Source organism: Podarcis filfolensis (assembly GCF_964270895.1).
Source record: "Podarcis filfolensis genome assembly, chromosome: 6".
Classification (NCBI taxonomy): domain Eukaryota; kingdom Metazoa; phylum Chordata; class Lepidosauria; order Squamata; family Lacertidae; genus Podarcis; species Podarcis filfolensis.
In genome coordinates, this window is record NC_139609.1 from 44,493,992 (window position 1) to 44,510,745 (window position 16,754).

At 42.0% G+C, this 16,754-nt stretch overlaps 1 protein-coding gene and 1 long non-coding RNA gene across 8 annotated transcripts in view; one reads left to right on the forward strand and one right to left on the reverse strand.

Annotated features, from left to right (window-relative positions):
* Positions 1–1,288: 1,288 nt before the first annotated feature.
* LOC310765090 lies at positions 1,289–4,802 on the reverse strand. Its single transcript, XR_014549436.1, has 2 exons — positions 4,704–4,802; positions 1,289–1,685 (listed from the first exon to the last, which is right to left on the reverse strand). It is a non-coding gene; the product is annotated as an uncharacterized lncRNA (long non-coding RNA).
* Positions 4,803–16,754, forward strand: part of EPS15 (epidermal growth factor receptor pathway substrate 15) — a 52,353-nt gene continuing 40,401 nt past the window's right edge. For 4 of the 7 annotated variants that reach the window (XM_083619565.1, XM_083619569.1, XM_083619567.1 and 1 more), the window contains exon 1: positions 4,803–5,291. In XM_083619565.1, coding sequence (XP_083475691.1) covers positions 5,265–5,291 — 27 coding nt within the window. In that variant the 5' untranslated portion in view covers positions 4,803–5,264. The remainder of the gene's footprint in view (positions 5,292–16,754) is intronic. The other 3 variants (XM_083619570.1, XM_083619568.1, XM_083619566.1) reach the window with 2 other exon arrangements.

Here is a 16,754-nt window from a genome sequence, read left to right on the forward strand (position 1 = left end):
AGGCTCTGCACACTGAGTTATCATCTGAACTATCCCAGGCACCTCTCTACTTTTTGTAATAGCATTTTAGGTTTGCCAAAGTGTTTATAGTCTCTTTAGCCTCACAGCAACCTTGTAAAGTAGATCACAGACTCTGCTTAATCAAATGCATCCTTCTTGCAAAAGCTTATGCAATAATACATTTGCTAGGCCTTAAAATGCAATTGGACAGTTGTTTCGTTGTTTCTGTAAGCCATGGCTAGCTGACCAACCCCCTTGATTGAAAGTGTACCACAGTAATGTACCCAATGCAATACACTGAGCTGTGGCACAGAGGATAAAATCTTAATTAGTCTCAATATCTTATGGTGGCTTACTGAGAAGGAAAATGTGCAGACAATATTTAATCAAAACGTGATGCTGTCCCAAGAGGTTTACCTTGAACAGGGGAATACATGATTAAGAATTCTAAGCCTCAGAAATAAATGGCGTGTGCATGCACAGATTGCACCTGCTTCCCCAATGAAGAATCTGTATTTAGTACTTCCGTAACAATAACTTCAGCCTGAAATAAATGCTTCATTGCCAGCCAGCCACATTATGCTTCGACTCATTGCTACTCTTACCAAAATGCCAAGTGAAAAGTAGATCTTAAAAAAAAAAAAAAACACCTCAGGAATCTATGCTTTCAGGTAGTTGGAAGAGAGAGATTTCTGGAGGCCCTTTCTCATATGTAATGTGCATTCCAGTTTGTTTTAAATGCACTGGTTTGGTCATCATCCTTTGTGCAGAGTACATCTTAAAATCACCACTAATCTGTTCACAGTCTCCCTACACCAAACTGGCAATAGCATTCAGTTTACTTACACAATAAATAATCCAAGGTCAAATCAAGCTGTGAACAACCTCACACCCCTTCTCAAACTGTATTTTTATATGGTGTATACTTGTGTATGATACGTTTGTATGGTGTTCCTGAACATGCATTTGTATCAACAAGTTGCCAGGCTCACAACATCCATTGCTAGCCAAAAAGAAATGCATGTCCCAGCATGTCTTTGAAGACACACAAAGAAAGAAAAAGAAAAAGCCCAGAGTTCCTTGGGAAGGATTGAATGTTAAACTACTTTGGAAATTGTAAGAAGAATAGGGTGTCTCTTGATAACTCTCAGCACCTTAACTACCCTACACAGAATTATTTGGAGGAAGCCACCACTATTTAAAATTGTATGATACAGTTCTAGATGGGGCCTCATCCGGTGAAGTTCACTCTGACAAACAGAAATAAAGAAACAAGCAACAAAGGTGGTCAGGAAAGTTGAGGCCTGAGCTTTACTACTGTCTACTACATTCCCGTTCCGTCTCAGGTGACAAACTGGGAGGACGTGCCACCCCTGGGCATAGCCATTACATTCAACACTATACTGTTATGCAGGTAGTACACAGTATTGCAAGGAACACTGCGGGAAGACACTCCTAAAAGGGCAGAATGGACAGCAAGGACATTACATGCACAGCTACAACAATTCTTTCTTCTAGTAAGTAAAATGGAAAGGTAATAGTTTATTGTGTTAAAACAGCTATCATGTTTCCACATACAGCTGAACACACAGATTGTCTAGGCTCATGTTTAGCTCCAGAGCTGGGGCTCATTCAGAAATACACAAGCTGGTTTCCTTCAACGTTGGACTCCACTACCAAGCTATCTAGGGAAAACAGCAAAAAAAAGCAGGCTTGTCAAAAGAACAATACATGACATTTTGCAGCACACATCTGCCTGTCTCGGGCAGCATGACCAAGTTTGAATTCTGTCCTATGTTTCCTGAGAAGTAAGGTCATTAACATACACCCAAGGAGACCTTTGTTCTTGCCATGAGTCAAATAATTAGCACGGCCATCACAGGCATTCTCATTCAATTGGACATGCAACCCATCAGATATGACACAAATGAATCACTGAAGACACTTCAAGTTTCAGCATTAAAATTCTGGTACATTCATATTATTTGTCTGAACATCATTGTGCATTAGTGAAGTAATACTGTATTTTTAAACTTTTTTATTTATAAAACAATAGAACCAAACATTACAGAAGGAAGTTGTACATAAATGTAATTGAACAGTCTAAGCTTATAAAGATCTTGCCCAGAGGGTGCTAGCCCTTTAATACCCAAAAGCACACTTAAAAATTAAAACTCATTCCAAGAAACTCCAGGGCAGGTAATTAACACAAAGTGGCTTCTTTGACTGGAAAGCAAACACATCTCTGTGAGACCTTGTAGTATCCTAATGGCTTAGGGGTCAAGGTTCTGTGAGGCTTTTCACAATTGGATATAATGATATTTAAATCAAACAAGACGTCAGAAATTCATCCTGCTAAAAAGCGCTACCGGGTCCTGACCCTACACCATACAATGGGCATGGTGATTCAACCACCAGTTACAGTTTTTAGTATATTGTAGCTATAGTTTAAAGCTAGCACGGTTTAAGATAAGATTTACATTTTATTTTGGTGCTTACGGCCATGAGAGATCAATGGCAGCAACCTCCTGAGCATGTGAGGTTGTGTTTTAGCGAAGTGTGCAACAGGGCTCCATTACCTTTTGGCTTTATTTTTTTCTGCTTGAAACATGGCAATGTGCTCCTGGATCAACATGTGGGAGACTGGCTGCATACGTTTCCACATGGATTGTGTTGCCAGCATTGTCCCCAATTGGTAGGCTGTGGCAGAGTTTCTTGGGATGTTGTGGGCACGTCTGCCATTCCTCACAATGTTCTGTTTTCATTTGTGCATTTTCTCTCTTTGCCCAGGCTGTGGACAAAAATAAAACCATAGGGAGATCCAGTTAGAGATTCCCTGGTTTGCATGTACCTTGGCCCTCCAGAGGACAGCTGGTTTGCAACCAATACTTTCTTGTACATTGCTGCAACAGTGTGTTGACTTTGTATGCATGTTGGAGATATCTCTCTGCCTATGTGTGCACACATGTGTTGCCTAATTTGAACCTAGAGTCCATGCAACTAACTAGGGATCTTTCTCCTTTTCAGTATCAGTTCCCGCCCCCCTCACCGGCACCCCCCCCCACACGCTGTGACAGTTGTTTTAAAGTTCAATGTGTTACATGGGCAACTTTGTAAAATAAAGAAGAAAGCCACTTCTATGATTTATGGTGTGTTTAGTGAGAAAAGGCTGTTTTCAGCAGAATGTATCAAAGCTCCTTGTACTTGTTGAAGATAAAATAAACAGTACAGCGCTAGTGTGCAGGCTGTTGCTGATTCTGAAGCGGTATCATTTCATGCTCTATTTCTGTCAGAGTACATTACAGAGTAGTGTGTGAGCATTGGCTAAACCTCTGGCAGTTATACATTGCTTGAAGGTCATATGATATTTATTCAAGTTTGTAAGTTTTGTAGTGACTTTAAATGGCAACCTTGGGGCTGAATATGTTAACCTCTGCTACTGGGCGACTTCCATTTGTTTCAGAGGAATGGAGGAATCTGCAGATATGTTCCTGGCCTACGTTCAGAAGTATCACAGTCTCTCCAGCATTTCACAGATAAAAATAGGGACACTTTTGTGGACTATTACACATTGCTGAAGGCTCTTCTCTGCCTGCTGGATGCTGTATTAATTTGATCTGCAATTGCCTGGCCTGCACTGGTACTGTCTCTTAATAAACTAACAGTCAGCTGCTTTTTTATTTTAATTCTATTATGATTATGATTATTATATTATTATTATTATTTTCTAAATTGCTTATTAGTCCTCTTGAGATGGACAACACGGATGGACAACTTTTCTCCCACCAGATATTGTCAGACACCCACCGGCCACTGCCAGTACAGCCAGGGGTCAGGGATGATTATTAGTATTTATTAAATTTATTAAACTACTTCTCTTGCTGCAGGCAATTCAAGGCATCTTTATGAAAACAAAATGACAAAGCAAAACCCACTACATTAATTAAAACCGGTGTGGGGGGGGAAGCATTAAAAACAACCCATTGGCTTTAAAAGGTTATGGATTGTTAACAGCCAAAGGCCTGGTTGAAAAAATGATTTTGCCTGGCACTGAAAGATATGTAGTGAAGGCACCAGGTGAGTCTCCCTGAAGAAAGCATTCCACAATGGGGAACCACCTCAGAAAAGGCCTGTTATCAGGTTGCCACCCTCTGGACATCTCATGGAGGGGGCACACGGAGTAGGGCTTCAGTTGATGAGCACAGGGTCTGGGTCAGTTCATATGGGGAGAGGCAGTCCTTGATTATGGGAGTTGTAGTCCAATAACCACAGGTTCCCCATCCTTGTTGTATAGATTTAGAATTTTGTCAATCCTATTTGTATTTTGTATCCAACTTAAGTCCAAAGAAGCCATTCAGGCAGCATCTGCACTTTTGAATAAAATAGGAACAAGGGAAACTGCAAAAAGCCCTCCCACGCTGTCAGAAGTAGGTTCCACGAAATTCAATGGGACTTATTTCTAAGTAAATATGCATAGGGTTTTAGGTGTTTGTTCTCAAACTGCTATCTATACTGAGGCAGGAGGAAAACAGAACCGGATAATGTGCATTCAGAATACTAGAGAAGATTGAGATACAGGCCGTCTAACTGATAAAAGAGCTTCTCTTAGGAAGAGAAGAAACGCAATTCGCTAACAATTCTTTTTGAGCTTAAGCGGATCTATCCTTGAGAAAGGATAATGCTTTGTGGCTTGCAAGGCTTACAATTTGTGCTGTCAGATCGTTCACCAAGGAAATGGCCTGTCAGGCTGCCATCGTAGGGCGTGCTTACTCGGGAGCAAACAGCACCGAACACGGCGAGATCTACTTTATAGAGTATTACACAAGGGAGGTTAGCCACCACAGCGCGTCCGCCCAACGAGAAAGCTCTGCCAAGTTCTCCCTCTGCACGACTCCAGTCCGCATTTTCGTAGCCGCCGAGCTTAACTGAGGTCGAGCCGAACCCTTCCTGGCCGGCTGGTGGGGAATCCGGGCCAGGCGAGCGTAATAGTATTCCTCCGAGCGGAGGCCGAATTGAGCGGTTGCTCGGTGGTGGCTCCGCTCCAGAGGGGGCCGTGCCGGGAAGGGATCCGGGCGCCGGGCTTTGCCGCGCAGCAGGGCGGGGCCTGGCTGGGGGTGGCTCGGGAAGTTGCCGAAGTTGGGCAGAGAGTGGAGGGACGGAGCCAGCGAGCGCCTGCCTGCCTGCTCGGGCCGGGCCTTCCTGGGTGCTGCTCTTCCCCCTCCCGCCCTCTCTTCCCTGTCCGGCCGGTGCATGATGGAAGCAGCATGGCCGCTCATCTTTCCTTAACGCAGGTAGGGGCTGCTCGCTTTTCGCTCGGTGGGGAGGGAGTGGGGTGGTTAGCTAGGGCGGGGGAGGCAGCCGGGGGAAGCCTCGCCTCCACGCTCCCGCCGTCTCCCCTTGGAAGAGTTTCCTTTGTGACCTGGCCGCCTCCCGCTTCCATTCCTCCTCGTAGCCCTTTCCCTGCCCGCGTCTCCCTTCGGGGCCCTTCCGCCTGCGCCCCCCTTCGCAACACCCAGCCTCCATCTCTGCCTCTCTGGGACGCCCCTTGGAACCCAGCGGGGCTTAATTCTGAGGAGGCGCCTTGTTTATGAACAGCCTCCCCTGTTTCCCTGCTCCCCAAGCTCTCTAGTCTTCCTCCCTAGTCTCCTCCTCCTCCTCCCAAGTTCTGCTGTTGCCCCAAAGCTGCCGCCCTTCACTTCGCCGGTAGTTCCCACGGGGGACTCCGCGCCTTGTTTCGCAGAAGCGGGCGACGTGGGCTGCGCCTTACGCAAAGCTCGTAACGCAGAGAACGTGTCTAGCGGGCGCCCGGAATTCCGCGGCTCTTGTCAGTCTCCAACCGGTGTGGCGAAGAGTGACGGGCTTAGGAGCTGGGCTGACAAGGGGTCAAAGCTCCACTCACCCGGGAAACTTTGTGTTTATTCGCTGCCTCTTCGCCTAATCTTCCTCACGGGGTTGTTGTGAGGATAACATGGGGAGGGAAAGGGCCACGGACACCACCTTGAACTCCCTAGAGGAAAGGTGGGCTAGAAATGTAGTAATAATAATCTTGGTGGGGTGAGTGTGTTATGGCTCCCTGAGTCTTTTCTTTTTCTTTTTAACCCTCTGTAGGGTTTCCTCATGTTGCACCTACTGTGCTGTTCTTTGTTGTATTCCCCACTCTATGCATTCAGACAGACAGACAGACAGACTCTTCTTCTGCAGGACTGCTTTCCAACCGAATACCTGTTATTTATTCTCCAGAGGTGCTCCCACCCATGACATGGGGTGAAGTGGCTACCTCAGGCGGCAGAAGTGTAAGAGGCAGCACTCCGCCTGCCCCACCGCTTCTGCCATCCAGAGGGAGGTGTTCCAGCCCTCAACATTGCCACTTGTCTTCCCCCACCCGGGTGGAGACACAGCGCGAGAGGCAATACTTTGAGCAGCGCCCTGGCTCCTGCCAAGTTCAGTCAGAGCCAGGGCATTCCTGCACACTAGTTGTGATCAGCAGTGTTAGAAACTGAGATATGAAAGCTAGGAGCTAAATGGCACCTTAAACTTAGGTTACTGCAGCTAAAATATTGTGTTCATTTTTCACATGGTCTAGTCCTTTCCCTGCCCACCCCCCTAATATTCTTAGGAGGTCTTCAGAGAGTAGCTGGAAGTTGGAAGGCAGAAAAAGGTCCTCCTTTCCTTCCACTTGGCAGTTTTAATCTGAAATCTTAGGTGCAGCCCAGAGCTCAGAAACTGCTCACACTAATGAAATTCCCTGTCGCAAAATGTGTCTAGAACAATGGGACTCCCAAGGAGAAAGCCGTGGCAACACTTTGAGGAGAACCTTGGCTCCCAAGTTCAGTGAGAGCCAGGGCACAGTGTTGACAAAAGTGGGGGGGGGGCAAAAGGCAGCAATTCCCCTTTCACTGGGCTGCCCTTGTTCTTCTCTCTTTTTCCATTTTGGCTTCTGTGATACACTTTTTGCAAAAACCTTTGCAAAAATTTTCAGTTAAACAAAATAAAGTGAAAAACCAATAGAAACAAAAGGTGCATTAGAAAATACAAAAATGAGGACCCCCCTCCAATTCTATACATACTTATCTAATACAATGGTAAACACGTTATTTTTCCTGTGTCCCAGAACAGACTAGGGTTGCAGTCCTAACCCCACTTACCTGGGAGTAGGCCCCAGTGATTTCAGTGGGAGTTACTGATGTGTCGGCATGGTTAGGTTTGCACTGTAGGTGCTGCAAAAAGTTTTCTCCAGCACAATGGCAAGGACCCACTTCAACATGGGTTAAAATAGAGTGCTACAAATAAGTCTAATGTACTCTTAATTCAAAGATTATATATGTAGAAATAGCTCTCTGTAATAATAAATTTCAGTTCAGTTAATATAAAATTTATTTTGGGATGGTCTTGGTTACCTCACTTCATGCTAATTGGTCTTATATGTGTAAACAGGAAGTACAATCATCATGAGTGTAGGTGTTGTGTATTCATGTTCTTGTTCATACCCCCTGTACCTGGTGCAGTTCTTGGAAGTAGAACTCTATGAGTGGTAAACTATAGTGCCCAGAATTCTCTGAGGGAGAGAACGTACTTTGAATTTGCGTTAATACTATAGTGTATACACAGCTGCAGTCTTTGGTATGCTGAAAGAGGAATTAAGAGTTGCTGTAGCTGCACTATTTGTGGTCGGGGAACTAATAGTTGCTTAACTTCAACTATGCAGTTAGGATAGCAGTATTTTTGCAAATGAATACAACAACAACAGTCTTTGTTTATTTGAAATATTGATGTACTGCTGCTCAATAAAATAACACCAAGGTGGTATATAATAAAGCAATTCAGTACAAAACAGCAATTCAGAAATGAAAGCTTGAGGCTATAGTCCTATCTGAACTGAGCCCAGAACACAACTCTGTACATGTCTCATTTGCAGGCCTCTCTTGTACATACTTACTTAGAAGTTGGTCCCACCTGGTTGGTAAGCATGTGTAGTTCAGATGTCATGGCCAACCCATGACAGATGTCATGGCCAACCCATGACAGATGTCATGGCCAACTCAATGGTTTTGCCATTGAGATCTGGAAATCCACACACTTGAAGCCATAGTTTCCAGTTCTGGTTTGGATGTGAATTTATCTGGATCTGTTTCATTCTGGGTTCAGGTGCAGTTTGGGAAACGATCAGTAGAGAGTGGGACAGGGAGAATGTGACTGCTTCTCAATTTCTTGGTGACTTTTGACACCATTAACCATGGTATCCTCCTGGACTGGCATTGTGGGATGAATATTATGAGCACTGTTTTATAGTGGTTTTGCTCCTACCTGCAAGGTCTTTTCCAGAAAGTATAAATGGAAGATAGTGTTTTGGCCCCATAATGCTTGTGCTATGGTGTACTATGGGGTACCAGTCTTGTCCCCGGTGCTGTTTAACATCTAATGAGCGCACCCAGTGCCTTCATATAGGAGTTTGGAAGCCAAGTGTCATCAGTATGCTGATGGCATGCTGCTGCAATTTTTTTATAACATCAGAATGGGGAGACACTGTGAATGAACTGGACCATTGTCTGAGTGCAACAGTGGACTGAATGAGGGCCAGTAAGATGAACTTGAACCCTGAGAAGATTGAGGCTTGTGTTCCCTTGTGTTTCCTGGATGGAGTTGCACTTACTCTGAAAGAACAGATTTGGAGTTTGGGGTTGCTGTTGCTCATGGATCTGTGTTTGTCGCTAGACACTTAGGTGGCCTCAGTGGCTAGGAGTGCCTTTTTTAGCAGCTATGCTTGGTTCACAAACTATGACCATTCTTGGACAGGGATAGTTGGGCCACAGTGATTCCTTGAAAAAAGAGTGTGTTCCTGAAAACAAGTCCCTTTGAATGTACTGAAAGTGCAATTGCATCACTTACACAACATTTAGATATATAATATGGGTCCACTGCGTTTTAGTGTATTTCTTTGAATCTTTGTTCTTTCACTACACTCAGTTCTGCATAATTCTTCTTCAGGTTGGGGTGGCAAGGCAAGGAGAGTTAAGTTCTGCAAAAGCAATGTCTTTGATCAACTAACTGATACACTGGGTGAATTGTATATAGTAATTAATTAATTAATTCATTAAGTATGTATGTATTTAATTTTCATGCTGCCCTTCATCCATGGATCACAGGGTGGTTGACAATATAAAAACACAACAACACATAACATAATAACAAACTAAAGAATAGTAATGATATGGCACTATTTATTCAACTTCCAGTGGAAGTGGCTAGTTCTTCACTCTCCTTTTTTTTTTTGTCTCCAGTGCTAAGTTCAGGCTGCCCTTCCATTCGTTTTGGTATTCTAAGCTGACTGGGTTTTAATTATCTGCTATTCCACTTCTGGTTTTTGGCTTTGTTTTAATTGTTTTGTATTTTGAATGTTAACCACCTTGATCACTCCTTGTTAAGCAGGAAGCTGGGATGTAAACATATGCAGAAGCATGTGTGGTGTTGCAGTCCTACTTACATTAATTGCCTATATCATCTGAACAGAGAATTTCCATTTAAAATAAAATTTCAGCCTGTTTGTTTGAAAGGCATACCCTGGAAATCTGACCTTGTGGCACTTAATTAGGCATGTTTTCCTATATTCTTTCATGGTAAGGGATTTTGGTGTATATTACTAAAAAGTAGACCCACTTAATCACTGATCAACATGCTAGTTTCTGAGTGTAGAATATATTGTCACAATGTTGTCAACCTTTACTTTGATAGAAAGTTAGAAATTCTTGATTCTTTAAGGATTAGAACATGTATTTTTATGAATTGGCCAATGAAACTTGGCTTAGTTGTTGTCCTAATGGGGCTTGGCCTTGTCGGCAGTTAAAAGTTTTGAACTTTTCCTTTTGTATTCAAAGGTATAATATGCAATTTTTATTCTCAGTATAGATGTATGCTTCATGGGACTTTTGTGCATACAGAGCTTTCCCACCATTTTCTTTTCTCCCCGTGGATGTAAGATTGTATGCAAGTGTATAAACACACTGACATAAATTTGGAAAGCTATTTGTCTGGAATTTTGCTCTTCATAAGTAATGTGTACATACTGGAGCTGCTGTACTAGGGCAGTTGTACCATGGGTCTTGGTTTTCCTGGCTGTTAATAATACATCTGCAGTAAAAATGTGAATGCAGGCATTTCAATAATACTGTTCAGATGCTTTCATCCTTTTTTTAAAAAAAATAATAATAATTTTTATCTTGCCTTTCTACACCCACGTGTTTGTTTTTCAATGAAATATATTGGCTCTAGTTATTTTAACCATGTCTCTGTGTGTGCAGGTCACATCTGCTTGCTACTAAAATGAGCTAAACTGAATGAGTATTAGTTAAAGCAAAATGGCCCTTTATAATATATAAACAGTTCAGGTTTGGGGGTAAGTTGGACCGCATCCTAATTTAACTAGCAAGTTGGATGACTCCTACAGTTTGAACAATATGACATCTGGTATAGTCAGCTGATCTTGACATAAATCTCAATGAAAGTTAAATACTTCTCTGCAATAAAATAACAGGATGTAGTTTTAATTTTGCATGTAGAGTGGCTGGCATGCTTGCACTATAATTGAAAACAGAAGTTATGTTGCAAATATACTGTTATGAAGCATGCAAGAAACTCTGAAAAATGACAGTCTTTCTAAAATGTTGCTTAGCAGCATATCATTTAATTTCCATTTTATATATAGCGCGCTGACTACCTTATATGCACCTTTTCCCCTCCATTTTTGTTCAGCTGTGGGAATACTGTATATTGTGCCTGATCAATTGGTGGTGGCTGTTTGTATGCAGAGATCATACAAAATGTACTGCTTTTAGCATATTGAGAACCTCAGTTTTCTCTGTAAAACTGAGTTCTTAAGGTTGTGGTGTTGGATTGAAGCAATGCTTGTGAAAACAAAGGGTAAAAAGTGGGATGCCAGTGCCCTGCAGAACCCTCTGTCCTTCATGACAACACAATCAGGCATCAATCCTGTACCTGCATACCTGAGTGAGAGTAAACTTTATAGGACCCAACGTGGCTTAACTTCTTCTGAGTTGACATAGGGTTGCTCTAGCTAGTACTGTACAATAAATTGCAAAACAAGTAAATAGATGCATGCTGATATCTGCATAGCTGATGGTGTGGAATTCAGATTCTCTTAGTGCATACATTTAAGTGCAGGGCACATGGAGACTCTTCTGTCTATACATGATTTCTGTATGAAGTAAATAGGGAGCAGCAGCATACAGAAAAGTTTTGCAATCCAAGATCCCTAAATACTTTCTCACAAAGTTTAGAAACATGTTAACAAAATCAGGACTGAGAGAACTAGATTTTCACATTTAAAAACAAAGTTCAGTTGGTACACTGTGTAGTGGAGAGAGATACTCTGTTTTGCTAGATCAAGGGTTTTTTATGGTGCTAAGCTAAAATCCTTCCTTGTTCACTCTCCTTCACTTCCTTTTCGGACTAAATCACCTTTAAAATTCTTGGTTTCTTGTAAGGTTGAATTGCAAATATAGTAGTGCTTTTCTTTTAAAGATAAGAAAACAGCAAGGTTGAACCAGTAGATTATCTTCAGTAAGCAATTGAAGTTCACATTTCTTCTGGCACACTTTTTTTATATATATAAAAAAATCTGCAATTGGCAGAGATGCTGATCTAGTTGGAGTAGAATTAAAACCAGAACTTCATTTTATACAAGTAACTAGAAAGCTAATAAGGTTTGGTCCTGCTTAGTGATTTATAGACCATCTTAAATCGCTGAATCATTAACTTATTTTTTTTTTGCCAGTCTTTATATCTTTCATTTGCCATGAAAGTGTCTGCTTAAAAACACTTTATGTTTTGGGAATTCTTGTCACATAGAAAGAGAACCCTGGGCAAACATCCATAAAGGAAATAACCTGCAAATGTTGCCTTAGTGAAAGCAACAGAAGTGTATGGAAGAGAAGAGTTGTTGGGCCAAGTAGGGCTCACTTGAAATGAAATAACAGGTGAATACGTTGTATTTCCAGCTGTTGTTTAAGAACCTGAATTATATTTGTTGTTTTGCTGTGCCATAAGTATTAGCTCTTCAAGCAAGTGGGTGAAAACTTGTATACTGTGTCAGAAAACCCTCTTACTTGCTCTTTGACTTTGTGCCGCTGAAACCGTAGCTTTGCCATGGTCTTCAACACTTGAAAATGATGTCGAATGTGGGCACTGAAGGTCATGGTAAACTTGGAAACGAAGGGAGGTCCTGAAAGGCCCCAATAAAATTAGGATTGCTATAAAATGGACTCCTTTGAAAGGGAGTTAAAGACTAGAATACTATCTGTAAGATAGCCATTAAATATTAGATCATGCACTAATATTTCCCTGGTTTTGCTTCTCCTTAGTTTAGAATCAGTGTTAGAAACGCATATATATACCTTACCTCTCTCGCCCTGACCTAGCCACTGTGATCCACGCAATCAAGTCACCTTCAGACTTGATTATTGTAACTCACTCTATGTGGGGCTGCCCTTGAGACTGACCCAGAAACTCCAGGGGGTGCAGAATGCCGCAGCGAGACTCCTTACAGGGTCCTCGCCATGGGACCACATTCACCCGGTGCTATACCAGCTTCACTGGCTCCCAGTGGAGTACAGGATCAGGTGTAAGGTGTTGGTTTTAACCTTTAAAGCCCTGTACGGCTTAGGACTCTCGTACCTATGGGACCGCCTCTCCTCCTTTGTCCCATGGAGGACTTCAAACATCTTGGAGGTCCCGGGCACAGGGAGGTTAGGCTGGCCTCAACAAGAGCCAGGGCTTTTTCGGCTGTGGCCCCGATCTGGTGGAATGCTCTGTCACAAGAGACTAGGGCCCTGTGGGACTTGACATCTTTCTGCAGGGCCTGCAAGACAAATCAATTGATTTTAAAATGAATTGATTTTAGAATGCTGTGTTACTTTTATTGTTGTTAGCCGCTCCTAGCCCGGCTTCGGCTGGGGAGGGCGAGATATAAATAAAATTTTATTATTATTATAATTATTATTATATGCCAGTCGCCAAATGGCACCTTGTAGGTTACAGTCACCACAATGGGATGTCTAGGCACCATTCCCCACAATGCAGTTTTGTTGTTGCTGTTGTTGTTTTCATTTGCTTTATATTTTAAAGGGAAAAAATTCAAAGTTGCTTACAACACATTAAAACGTCAAATAAAACAATCCAGAATCAAATAAATAATAATCAAATAAATTCAAGCTTCATTCAAGGAAACTATTTCACATCCTTCTCCAAGTGACATTTTGCTTTATTTACCTCCCTAATTTAGTATAGCTGCCCCATAGCAGAAGTACTCTAGGAAATAGACTAGGACCTGGGAGGCCAGGGTTCAAATCCCCACTTAGTCATGAATCTCACTGGGTGACCTTGGGCCAGTCACAGGCTCTTAACGTAGCTCACAGGGTTGTTGTAGGGATTAACTGAGCAGGGGAGTGAACCATGTACTCCTTGGAGAAAAAGGTGGGATATAAATGCAGTAAATAAGCTCTTCTGCTTACTTGCTTAAGAAAGTTGGAGGGACCAGCTAGATGGAGATGGCAGTCACCAACCTGGAATACAGAGATCACCATGTGGTCACAATTGGGCCTGCGCCAGTTGCAAAATGCGCTTGGCTAATTTCTAACACTGTTTAGAATGGGCACCGTGCGTTACCCTAGCAATAATCACAAATGCGTGTATTGAATATTGTACTGTTAGAATTCATTATGCAAGTGAAATCCAGTTATAATATCCACTTACCCAAATACATTTTATACACTGTAGTGATCTTCTAAGTGAGAGATGAATTGTGCGTAAGGCAATATGCAGAACTTTGGGTTGAGTCCATAAATTTGTTCTGGTTATGCAAGGACTTGTGCTTTTTAGAAAAACATTCTGTCTTCCTGTGTGTTCCCCAAATCTGTTTTGGGAGGGAAATCTTGAAGGTACATGGGGGCAGGAGAAGGGGGGGAAGTTCTGTTGCATAAGCAAAAGTCATTGTGTGAATACAGCAACTTTGCTGGATGCAACCCTTTCTCTTGGGTTACATACTTGAACTATTCAGCAGCTGCCAGCCCTGAATATTCTAAGCCAAGTAGTAGGTCTTGAAATTTTCTAGTACATAGTCCTGACAAAAAGCTGTAAAACAAATAGATTCATTTTTAGCAATGTATGTATATATCATGAAAAGTTCATCTAGGTCCTGGGTGTTTTGCCCTGCCCGTTGCTAGACTGCAGCATCTGATGTAATGTAGTTCTCCCACCCCTGATGTAGAGGGAAATGTCCAAGTAGCCATTCTTTGCTAAAGTCAGTGACAGGGTAGATAAGTGTATTGCTGTCCTGCTGCTTTTGTAAGTACAATTTCATACCAACACTTTCCAAAGATGAATTTATGGAAGAACTAAAAGAGGAGTTAGAGGATGAGTGAGTTGGCATTTGAAGGGGAAATTAATGTTGAATATCCAGTTTCAGCAGTGTGTTCACTCTGGTTAGTGGAATTCCTTCCTCAATATGTTTGAAAGCTTAATTGGAAAAAGGAAGTCTGAGCTATTCTGTGTTTCAAAGATCAACAAGATGTCTTTTGTAGCATATGTGCTACAAATTCTGATGCTACCAGATGGCTGGAAGAACTCTCGTTGAAGGCAAGTCAGCAGTTGCCAAGTGCTTGTGGGGCTGGGGTGTGGGTGGATTTGGTGGTGTTCTTGTGTTTGTAGTAAGGAGAATGTAAGGATATTGAAATAAGATGGTGGAGGGGTGATGTCTTTCTATCTGGGTGCTTACCTGGGTGGGAAAACAGGGCCTAGGTGGGAGGGGAGGGGCATTGTGGTGTAGTATGGCTAAGATGCCTTGATAGACACAAGTTTATAGTTAGATCCTCTGAATGCATTGCAAATGGATTGAGGAGACCCTGAATTACAGTATTCAGGAAGGTGGTATAGCAGCAAAGGGCTTGTGCTTGGCCTTGCAGTTTAAATAGTGACAGTGTAAACTGTACAAGAATTTTTGGAACAGCTGAGGTCTAAAGGGAAAACATATATTAAGAGACAGCTTTGTTACACCACATACTTGGTGTTTGGAGGGCGCTTGCAGTTTAACTCATCCTTGTGTAAGAAATAAAGAAACTTACCAGTCTTAATTCCAAGAATTTTATTTTAGGTATATAATATTTCTTTACCTGTGACTTCCAGAAAAATCTTATATTGCTGTACGAAGAATTCTATTCATTGTAAGAGAAATCTGATTGTCTTGTTGCCCAGTTTGACTTTTATCATAAAATGGGTCTCTTGCCAGTGAAAGCAGAAGACCTTCCAAGCTTTCGCCATTATACAGAAAATGTAATTTGCATCTGTTGTTCAGATGTTAAACTGCATAGGAGAGACTGGATGGAGAGACTGCTTTGGAATTTTAGAGTGGTGAAGGCACAGGATGTGAACCAGCATATGTTTCCTATTCAAGAGTAACAATAGGTTTGGCTTAGTAATGTTTTGCTAACAAAATGATGACATTGCTATAGTTGAACGAAGATGTGAGATTATTAATTGCTCTGTTGGGGAAAAGACGGAGTACTGAACATCGACTTAATGGATCAACTTCCACAGTGGTTTAAGCAAAACTATTTTCCCTTCCTGGTATTTGTGGATATCTGTTAATGTATTAATCCTGAGCAACACTTAACAAATTTGAGTGGATTTTGGAAGAGCAGCGTCAGATTATTATAGAATGTACTGCCTAATTACTGCACAAATTCAACCTAATGTTCCAAGTGGACTTAAGGGGTTGTTTTGTGTTACAAGCAGAAAGCGAATTCTGAGAGTTGCACAAGTACAGCATGACTTATTTAAAAAACAGAAGGGGACAAATGCACACCCACTCAGGCTTTTGGTCTTGGGTCAGTTGTTCACCTACTAACTGGCTGTTCACAGCAATGATCAACGGATGATCTTCTTCTCTCTAACCCCCTGCCCCTACTGTGTCTTTGTTCCTGAAACATCTTAATATGTTTTAGAAAATAATTGTGCTAAAAATAATTGTGCTAAAAAGAAAATAATTATGCTACAAAGAATTCCTGTTTAAAGCTGGCACCTTTTATTTTTTAAACGACAATCCATTTGTGCAGCATTCTTCTTAGGCGATCACTCGTAGCCGAGTAAGATTGTCTTCCATGAACGCGGTCTTAACAGCGAACCTGTAAGTGACTGTGGAGGCCAATTCTGGATCCATACAGTGGAGACATAGGTTTACAGGCGAGAGTTGATCATGGTGAGGGTTTGACAAGCATGCCTTCCTCTTAGCACGTTTCTCCATTTCATCCTGAGTTTGAGCGTCTTCAAAGTCTATGACACCTTTGCTAAAGGCTGTTCTCCAATTGGCCAGTGTTTCCCAATTGTCAGTGTTTATACTACATTTTTTTCAGATTTGCCTTGAGAGAGCCTTTAAACCTCTTTTGTTAACCAACGTTACGCTTTCCATTTTTAAGTTCAGAATAGAGTAGTTGCTTTGGAAGATGATAATCAGGCATCCAAACAACATGACCAGTCCAATGAAGTTGATGTTGAGGAATCATTGCTTTGACACTGGTGATCATTGCTTCTTCTAGTATATGTACTGGCATTAGTTCACCTGTCTTCCCAAGTGATATGTAAAATTTTTCGGTGATACTGTTGGTGGAATCTTTCGAGGAGTTAGATATGCGTATGTTGCTGCCAGCTGGTCGAAGTTGCTGTGTAAGCTTGTTCTGCTGTAGAACCAG